The sequence below is a fragment of the Varanus komodoensis genome, unplaced genomic scaffold, assembly GCF_004798865.1.
Source record: "Varanus komodoensis strain SLA01 unplaced genomic scaffold, ASM479886v1 scaffold52, whole genome shotgun sequence".
NCBI classification, from domain to species: Eukaryota; Metazoa; Chordata; class Lepidosauria; order Squamata; family Varanidae; genus Varanus; species Varanus komodoensis.
This window is the reverse complement of record NW_025336114.1, coordinates 5,000,707-5,010,943: the sequence shown is the minus strand read 5'-3', so window position 1 is coordinate 5,010,943 and position 10,237 is coordinate 5,000,707. Positions and strand designations below refer to the sequence as shown.

Here is a 10,237-nt window from a genome sequence, read left to right as displayed (position 1 = left end):
TAGAAATGTTATAATAATAATAATAATAATAATCCTGAATTAATTTGCTTGTACTTATATTTGTTTATGATTAGTATACATTCCTGATCAATTCCCCAACACTGAAAGATGAAATACAAACCTGGAAGTTTGCAATGATGCAAAGTCCAAAGCAGCTAATCAGTCCTAGCACAAAACCAATCTTATTTAACCGGAGGATCTTGTGATCTTCAGGATTCAAAGCACTGACTTGTTTGTAGCGGACATACATGGTAGCTATACCTGTGAAGGAACATTTTCAATCAAGTGAGGATGCAGTACAAGAACCTGCAATTCAATTACAAAAATCATAGAAGCAAAGGGTATGTTACAACCATTTAAATAGCTGTCAAATACTCAACACAGAATGAAGGGAATTAGACATAAAGGCTGCATGTTGTGATGAACTGATATTCCTCCACTGATGGAAACTCTGATCCATCAGGAGTGTCCATCAGCTGAACAGAGAGGGATCCTTTTTTTTTTTATAATGATTCCCCCTACTTCCTGAAGGGCACTGTGCCCTTCATACAGAAGTCTGGGGCAGAGTGCAGGAGGAATAATGTGCAAAGTAGCAGAGGGAGCTTCAGGGATGAGGGGGTAATTGACAAAAATCACGACCCATACTCTACTGATGGTACCCTCTGCTGAATCAAAGAGTATTCCATTAGTGGAGTGATACCTTTGAATGCAACAATGTCTCTGTTGATCTGAGATCTGATGAGTATTTACTTGCAAGAAATATATACCACGATACAGGCAGGTTTATTCTGAAATAACTAATATTCAATTACTATCCTGCCACCTAAATGTCTCACTGTAATCATCAGACTCTGCCAATGATATCCTCCTCTCCATTCCATCAGAGCATCACTTTCCCATCAAGAGGGTATTTCAATGGCTACTCCATTCTGAGAGTGATGGAATTTGTTTCCTCTGGAGCCTCAGGAAGACCCAAGTCCACACATCTGCCAGAAGATCAGTACCGTTTTTTTCCTGTACTTACCCAAAAGAGCAGCAATGTTTAACATTATCCCAAACAAACAACTTTCAGGAGGTGTTGTCCCTGTATCACTGAAAGAAAAGCAACATATGATATGGTACTTCTTGTGACGCATCTCAGTTTCTAAAACTCATTAAATGAACAATTAAAAATGGAAGACATCTAGATGTGTAAATACCCATGTTGGTATCAGTGAGTTTGCTGGATGGAAATACAGCCATTGAAATGGAAGCAATGAATCCAGGAAGCACACCCACACACAAAATATGGGAACCAGAAATGCTATTATTTCAGAATGTATTGAAGAAACTTTTAATCCTGTGTGCTCTCCGGGACTGCTAAAGCCGTATAAAGATTGGGACCAGGGTATCTCAAGGACTCTCTCCTCTCATATACACCCTCCGGTTCAGTGGGATCATAGACTGGGGAGGCTCTTCTTCAGGTGCCACCACTTTCTGAGGTTAGGCAGATAGAGTCTGGCAATCTAACATGCTTCACAGTAGAAACTCAACCTGGGCGATGCCACCTCCCAGACTGTTGAGTCTGAAGCTTATGAGTTTCAGGTAACAAATAAAAATATTTTTATTCACCAGAGTCCTTGATGAAAAGTTTTACTTCTGCTGGGTGCTTTTATTACTGCTTACTCTTCCTTTAAAAATGAAGTTTTTAGGTGGGGGGTTTACGGGGTGGGATGATATGTTTGTTTTGAATCATCTTTTGTTGTAATCTGTCTTTAAAATGTCTCATGGCAAGGGGTGCTGGGAATTAAAAAGCAACATTTTTTTCTTTACACGCATTTGTAGCACAAAATGTAAAATCTAGACTGGCTGCAAAAATGTCATTTCTCTCCTGTGTTCTGTACTGTATGAACAACACTCAGATGTGAAACTTGGTACAAGAGAGATTTTTCATCCTTTTTGTGTAACTGTGTAAAATGTTACATAAGATTCTCCACCGTGACACTACTTTGTCATTCCTCCACCACTCCCAATCAGGCTATATTATTTATTTAATTCTGCATACTCTGCCTTGTTTCATGCAAGGAACCTAATGCAGTTTACACAATTCTCCTCCTCCTCTCTATTGATCCTCACAACAACCCTGTGAGGTAGGTTAGCCTGAGAGTCAGCAACAAGTCAAAAGTCACTCAGTGAACTTCTCTGGACCTAGAATCTAGATCTCTTGATTCCCATTCCAGATTCTAAACACTGTATCACACAAAACATCACACAATAATTTTATGATAGCCATTCATTCATTGATTCATTCAAATTATTTATTAGTTGCTTTTCAGGGCCAAATATAAATATAATACCCAGAATGAAAGAAACTGTGATACATTAGGCAGAATATCTAAGCAGGGGTTGGAAAAAGCTAAATAGGTGTGTGAGAGTAACTCCTTTATATTACACAAATTAAATTAAGGAAAAAGATGTGAGCCTTCTTGAATTCCAGAAGCAAGGATTCATAAAGGCATTAAGCATAGAAGAGGATTGCACAATTACAGGACCACTGCTAAGAAAGCTCTGTCTCATGTGCTTTCAACCAAACAAATTTCACTGGTGGGCATACAAGCAGGACCTCCCACCTAGGCATTCAATTATGGACAGAGTCATAAGAGTGAAGGCAGTCCTTAGGATAAGCAAGCCTCCAACTGTTTAAGACTTAATGTAGCTGGGAAATCTGTGACTCTCTAGATTATACTGTATTCCAACTCCCATCATCCCCAACCATCAAGACCAATGATCAGTGCTGACAGAGTTGGATTCTAACATTTCTGGGGGGGGGGGTCATGAGTATCCTACCCCTTTCTTAAAAGTTAATATTTATTTAAACATTTAAATATTACCCCTTTTAATGAAACATCCCAAGAAATGCACCAAGACAAATGCACTGAAGTATATATGAATCAGTAAATAATCTAAAATAATTAACATTAAAACAATAAATCATTAAAATCGTACAAGAACAACCATACTAGCACTTCAAATGTAGCCCAGAAACCAGTGCAACTGCTGCAATAGCTTCCGCTGTTGGGTGCTAAAGAAAAATAACAAATAAATAAAGGGTGGTATTCCACGTTCAGGCTTTCTGCCCCCTATTAGCATTGGGCAGGTACATTTTGCCCCAACAGAAGCTTCTGAGGTATCCCAGCACAAGCCACATGACAGTGATCTGGAAATAATTAGAGCATGGGTAGTGAAGGCCAGGTCCTTCTGGGCTGCAGCCACGATATAAGCCTGAGCTGCTATAAGGCACTTCTGCCCACTCACATTGTGTACAAATTTGTGCAGGAACCTCAAATTTGTGGAGACTGGATATACTTTCAGAATACTTTCTGTCTTTGTAAAAAGGTGCATGCAGATCCATCCCAATAGCTGCAAATTCATCCAACGTGACAAACCACCATGGGTAAAACAAACCTTAAACAAGCCATGCATGGTCAGGGTGGCTTGCTGTCCACAAACAAGCTACCCTGCAGGAAACAGTCCAGGTTTGCACAACATGACAAACCACCATGGTCTGCCATCCCCAATGGGTTTTGCATGAACCCAGTGAAGTCTGACATTCTACTTTATAAAATCTTAAAACCATAAGATGTCACAACTTTTAATTTGCATTAATACAGCTTTTAAAAAGGGGGTTGGGGAAGGCTTTTCTAGGGAGTTACATTGCAGAACAGGTAAGAGTATAATAGTAAAAGATCTACTGACCTGATGTAGGGCACCAAAGGGTCAACATGCCGGAGGAGAACTGCAGCAGTATATGAAAACAACAAAGAAGCAGCTGACCAAATTACGAGGGCTGAAGGCAAGATACTTAGGCCTTGCTGAAACCACCACATATCAAAAGACTATCCCAGATTCAAATGCTGTGAAAAATAAACCAATGTACCAGTAATTAGAAGCATCATTTCTTTTCCCTCTTTCCTTGAAAGAAAACAATTCATTTAGTGTGCAAGTCTTCTTACTTGGTGTTTAGAAATGTAACCAGGCAAATCTTTCACTGAATTAGGGCTTGGTCAGGAAAGACTGGATTCAGTTTCATCTTCTCTGTTACAATTCCTGGTCAAATAAGAAACAGAAAGTTACTGCACTATAGAAGTCAAGATAAACTGGAAAAGAGAAAGCGATTTCAGGCATTTTGTGTGTTATGCATATGCATACAAGGAATCTAAGCAACCATGTTGCTGTGCCTGCCTTACTTTCATCTCTCAATAGGGATATCAAAATCCTAACTGTGTATAAGATTCTGTAGGACGGAATGCCATGTACAAGGGTTAGAGAAAGAGCACCTTAGTAATCTTTTTTTCATTTATAGCGTTCTTATCCCACAGTATCCCATAATCTCTCATATTACCTATTTGCTCATTTATTTATTTATTTATTTATTTGAAATTTGCTCCTAATGTATCTTTTATTGTTTCGATTTCTTTTTCTCTTTTTTTGCTTAAAGACGGTTAATACAACACAATGGTTAAACAAAAAGCTTTTGAATATTAAAAGTACAATTATCTTGTACAACCAATTGCTGTAACACCCAGCTCACAATCAAAAGTAGAATACTATTGATAACTTTGATCCTACCCAAGGAAAAAATTCTAGGAAGTAAAAGGCACTCAGGACTTCACAAAAGGCAGAATCACTCCCTTTCTCTCTCTTGTTCTCTTTCTGCTGCCACCTTTCACTGGACTCCCTGTTCACTCCTGCAAAGTAGCAGCTCCAAGGGGCTTCTCTGACTCTTTATTTGCTGGTCATCCACCCCACAATGCTGGCCTACCAGACAGTTGGCATGGACCCCATCCCTGACCCTGAGCAAGGTGGCACTGGCAGTTTTTGCCCTTCCTTGTAAGATACATAAGCATCCTGTTTTATTTTCCCCACCTCTTCCTGTTCTCTCATCCCAGAACCCTTCTCAAGCACTTCCTTGTTCCAGGCAACCAGGGTTCTTTATTCAAAACACACTAATTCCTAACTATCCGTGTGCTACCTATCCTTTTGTCAGGCCAGTTAAAGGGCTCCCCACTGATAGTAAGGTCCTTGGTTCTGGAGTGAGATCAGAGGGAACAACACACTGGCTAAGGTGGCTCTGCAGCTGCTCTATGCGTATTCAAGTCACTCCATTGCATATGCTGGAGGGTGCCAGAGCGCCCAGGGCAAGCAGAAGGACCCCACAGGCCAGATTCAGTCCATGGGCAATCACCTCCTGCTGCAGGTTCCAGGCGTTCTCAGAAGATATGCAGAAAACCAGCTTAACTTGGTCAGCATTTCCAACTTCTAGCATGATCATCACCACATATATTGTTGAAGGCACCGTGTGACAGGGGTACAGTTCCCACTTGGATGGTCAGTTTTGGAAGATGGTGTTAGGGGGGTTATCATTCTACTTTTGGAAGTATTGGGATGGGATGCCACAGGATGCTATTTTATCTGCCATGTGGGTAATATCTACATGAAATTACAGGGATAAATTATGGACTGAGGTTGCATTAATAATACCCAGCTTTCTCTCACTCCCTTTAATCAAATACAAATGAGGTAGCAAGTAGTCTGGATCACAGCTTTGGTTGGTCATGGAATATATGGGGATCAATAAACTGGGACTCCACCCAGTGTAGTAGGTGATTCATCTGCCCAACTCTTCAACCTGTTGTAGGGAGGCTGCATTCCCTAGTAAAGAAGCAGGTAGGTAGCTGAGTAAGCATTATCTGGTAGCAAGATAGCCTTCCTAGCACTTTTATCAACTTATACCAACTACAATCCTATCTGGACAGAGACAGTCTAGCCACAATTACTCAAGTTCTGGTAATGTGTCATTTGGATTACTACAATGGATTATACATGGGGCTGCCTTTGAAAGTGGTCCAGAAACTTCAACTGGTCCAAATTTGGACAGTGAACAGGGACTAGTGGTATTACATTACATGTGTGCTTTGGGATTGACACCGGTTTGCAGTCTATTTCTGGGCCCAGTTCAAAGTGCTGCTATTAACCTGCAAAGTCCTAAACAACTTGGAGCCAGGTTATCTGATGAATTGTCTCTTCCCATGCACGCACACACACCTCTGCCAGAGGCCTTTCTCAGGATGCCCCCATCAAATGATACAGGTGGCTATGCAGGAAAGGTCTTTTCCAGTGCTGAAACTGCAGCTGTAGAAATCCTTCACCAGAAAGGTTCACCTGCACTGTGATCTTTTTGGCTCCAGGGTAGATGTTCATATATTCTCAGACTTTTTCATCGTTTAGTTAAAAAACAATACTGTATGCCCATGATTTTTAGATCCTTGGACTGCTGTTGGTTTTTAATCAATTACATTTTATTAATTTCTTACAATTTATGATGTTCTGCTTTATTTATGTTTTATGAACCATTAGAGAGCATGACTTGGCATAACTTGAACTGCAGTGACAGGTGCATCCTATGAAGCTACAGATCTCTACTCAGAAGTAAGCCCCATTGACTTCACTGGGACTTGCTCCAAAAAGTTTGGATAGGATTACAGTCTAATTAACCCTAAACCTACTTAATATTTTATTTTGTGCATTTCATAAAAATGCTGCAACAACTCCCAGAGACAAACCAACTCACTCTTCAGTGAACTAATCTGAATCTCTTTCACTGTACACCAGAACAAAATTAATGAGCAAATTCATTTATCCAAAATAGTTTAATTTTATTACCAAATGACTTGGTTACATTACAGCTAAGATACCAATTTAAATACATCTACCATTGCACTTTTATGTTCAATCTGATAATAGTTTGACTATTCTTTGATACCATGCATGGTATCAGAATCATAATACAACTGTCCTGAAATAGCTATGCTGATTGCAGTTGCTTTCTGGGCCAGTTCAAGATGTTAGTTTTAAACTTTAAATTTTTAGGTGGCTTGGAACTTTGCCATCTAAGAGACTACTTTCCTCATAACGAACCTGTCCATTTAGCAAAACATTCAGGAAAGGCACACAAGGACACCATTACTTGCAGAGGAATTGTTAGGTATGCATGAACAGGTGTTTTCCTGTGTCTTTCCCAAAAAGTTATAACTGGCTCTCACTCTTAGCTTTTAGAAAGGGTGTGAAGATGGCTCTTATAAAAGAGCTTATAAAGTGCTTTTGGGCACAATCCTATCATTTGCATCCTCAGTGCCCATATCAGAGGCTTATGAGTATCCAGTGCAGAATGGATGGCAGAAACAACCCCCCACCTTCCTGTACCTCCTGCTCTGCATTTTAGCTTCAGGGAGGAAAAGGCTGGAGTCCACATTGAATACATACCACCCTGAGACACAGTGAGGGGTGGGATAAAAAACTTTACATACATACATACATACATCCTATCCTGAGAGGTCATCAGGAGGTGTGGGCTGCGGAATCATCAATACGCTGATGATACCCAGCTTTACCTCTTGTTTTCCACTAATCCAGGTGAGGCAGTGGCTGTGCTGAACCAGTGCTTGGCCGAGGTAAGGGAATGGATGAGGGCAAATAAACTGAAACTCAACCCAGACAAGACGGAGGTCCTGTTGGTTGGCGGATCGGGTTTCGGAGAGGGTGGATTTGACCTGGTCCTGAATGGTGCAACACTCCCTCTTAGGGATAAGGTCCGCAGCTTAGGAGTACTCCTCGACCCAGAGCTTTCTTTGGAAGCTCAGGTGACAGCGGTGGCGAGGAATGCCTTCCTTCAGCTTCGGCTGATTAATCAGCTGCACCCCTACCTGGAGTACGACTGCCTGGCGACGGTGACACACGCGCTGGTGACTTCCCGCCTAGACTTCTGTAACGCGCTTTATGTGGGGCTTCCCCTGAAGACAGTCCGAACACTTCAATTGGTGCAAAATAGAGCTGCCAGGTTGCTGACGGGGACGGGGCGTTATGCTCACATGACTCCAGTCCTCCGTCAGCTTCACTGGCTTCCCATTGAAGCCCGGGCCCAATTCAAGGTGTTGATTATGACCTATAAAGCCCTAAACGGCTTGGGTCCTGGCTACCTGAACGAGCGCTTATGTCCGTACATGCCCGACCGCCCTTTGAGATCTGCGGGAGAGTCTCTTCTCCGGGAACGCTCCATGAAAGAAATTAGGAGAGTAAGTACTCGGAGGAGGGCTTTCTCTGCGGTGGCACCCAACCTATGGAATTCACTCCCCAAAGAGGTCCGCCTGGCACCGTCGTTACTGGTTTTTCGGCGCCAGGTAAAGACCTTTTTATTTAAACATCATTTTAATTGTTAAAACATATGATCTGGCCAGGGCAACTTCTTCTTCCTTCTCTTTCTCCTCCTATATTTTTATTTACTTAATTTATACTGATAATTTTAATCTTATATTTGTAAATCAATATATTTTTTGTATTTTGTAATTAATGGTAATTTATTATGTGCTATTGTATTTCATTGAATTTTATCGTGTTGTAAGCCGCCCCGAGGTTTCGGCAAGGGGCGGCATAGAAATGTTAATAATAATAATAATAATAATAATAATAATAATCATCCTGGTGGCACCCATCTCCTCCCTGTCCCTTGCCCTGGAATGCCTCCCTTTACCCCTCTGCAAGGGTGCTCTCCAGTATGGCTTGGTCTGTTCTGGCTGCAAGTGGTGTTGCAGGCATTGGATCTGACCTTAAATCTGAGAAAGCAAAGTATTCCATGGCTTCCAAGATGATATCTAGGGGTTACAAGATTGCTCCCTTACTGCTTTAAATGCTTTTTTATTTTTGTTTATGGGTTTTAGTGTTTTAAACGATTTTGTACCATTTGGATGTCTTTTTAGCAAGCTAGGCAGTATATAAATGTTCATAAACAAACACAAATTAAAAAGAAATATTTAAAATATTCTTTATTAGTAGTAAAAATGTTTCTGCCATTTCCACATTTTAACCAGATGTTGTTAGCTATTTTTTCCATTTCTTTATCAAGATGTTGACCAAGTATCTATTCATTCATTGACACAACTAAGCAAGGCATAAAGCACATAGAAAATAGATGTACACATCAATTGTAAATGCCTTCTTTCCAATAATGATGCTTATATAGGATTGAGAACTTTCAGACAAGGATTTTATGGTGTCATCACTACCTTATTCATGGAAATTTAAATGGGGGGGGGGATTCAGATGACAATGCCTTCCATTTGTACCCCTTCTGCATTTTTCCACCACTTCTTCCATCTTTTTTCCTTACAGCAGTAAATCTGTTAAGTGTTAAAAGATGGAAGACTGCATGATGTCTAGGCCTCCACATGTGGAAGCATCTGAGCTTCAAGTTGAGCTAGGACTGTACAGTGGAGCACAGAGATACTGTATTAGCCTGTAAATAGAGAACAGACATGGATTCTTTCTAAGTATAGTCATCTGACCACAAACCCGAGGCTAGAAATTAGGAAGCACAAACATATTAATGGGGCTAAATAAATACAGAGGCATCCGGAAAACAAAACTTTCCACATCCCAATTTCAAGGAGCGGGCGGGTCATTTCTCAAACTGGACCAAACCCAAATGTTGCATAAACAAATAATCTACTCCCCCGCAAAAAACCTTGAGATCAGGAAGTTCCTGTGCCTGGTTCTAGAACAAAAGATCCTTATGTCATCTCTTCTGAAAAGCAAAAAGTAACAGTGATAGCTGCCTCTTTCCGCCATCAACCCGGCAGATCTTTGTGCCTTTTTAACCGATGCACAACAGTTAGAAATTTCAGAGGAAAGCATCTTCCTCCGCAGCGTTCTGGAGATTAAAGTAAACAAGCCCGTTTACTTGTCGCCTGCCGGACTCAGAGTCTCTACCTAAAGGCAAACAAGGGCGTTAGTCCCTGGCACTGACAAGTTCCAGTGCTAGATGAGCGGTTTCCATATGCGATCCCTTTTCCCGGGAGCGAGACGGGAAGGAAGGTTTGCCTCCTCTTCCCTCCTGATGTGCACCTGATATGGCCTGGTCCCCTCCTACCAGTAAAGTACACAGTGATATTTGATCCACCCAGGCAAGGTTAAAGGAAGGTGTTATTTACCGTCTCCTCGCCGCCGCTGCCTCGCATCTCCACGGCCACTCGGGCCACGATCGCCTTGTTCTTCGCGGGAGGATGCGAGAACAAAAACGACCTCCAGGCTGGCGGGCGAGCGGGTAGGCGGGCGAGCGAGAGAGCGCTCACAGCCGTCGCCTCCTCCCTCCTCCCTCTCCTTCACACGGCCAAGACCCGCCTCCCGCGCGCGCTCCCGGCCCTGT

At 41.7% G+C, this 10,237-nt stretch overlaps 1 protein-coding gene across 2 annotated transcripts in view; it reads right to left on the bottom strand.

The window, feature by feature from the left end:
* DRAM2 (DNA damage regulated autophagy modulator 2) overlaps positions 1-10,180 on the bottom strand; it is a 23,286-nt gene extending 13,106 nt beyond the window's left edge. The window contains exons 1-6 of one of the 2 annotated variants that reach the window (XM_044447511.1): positions 10,023-10,177; positions 9,099-9,328; positions 3,993-4,086; positions 3,736-3,893; positions 1,025-1,092; positions 122-261 (exon numbers count right to left, since the gene is read on the bottom strand). In XM_044447511.1, the coding sequence (XP_044303446.1) occupies positions 122-261; positions 1,025-1,092; positions 3,736-3,866 (339 nt within the window). In that variant the 5' untranslated portion in view covers positions 3,867-3,893; positions 3,993-4,086; positions 9,099-9,328; positions 10,023-10,177. Of the gene's footprint in view, positions 1-121; positions 262-1,024; positions 1,093-3,735; positions 3,894-3,992; positions 4,087-9,098; positions 9,329-10,022 lie in introns of both variants that reach the window. The other variant, XM_044447509.1, reaches the window with a different exon arrangement.
* Between the last annotated feature and the right edge of the window lie 57 nt (positions 10,181-10,237).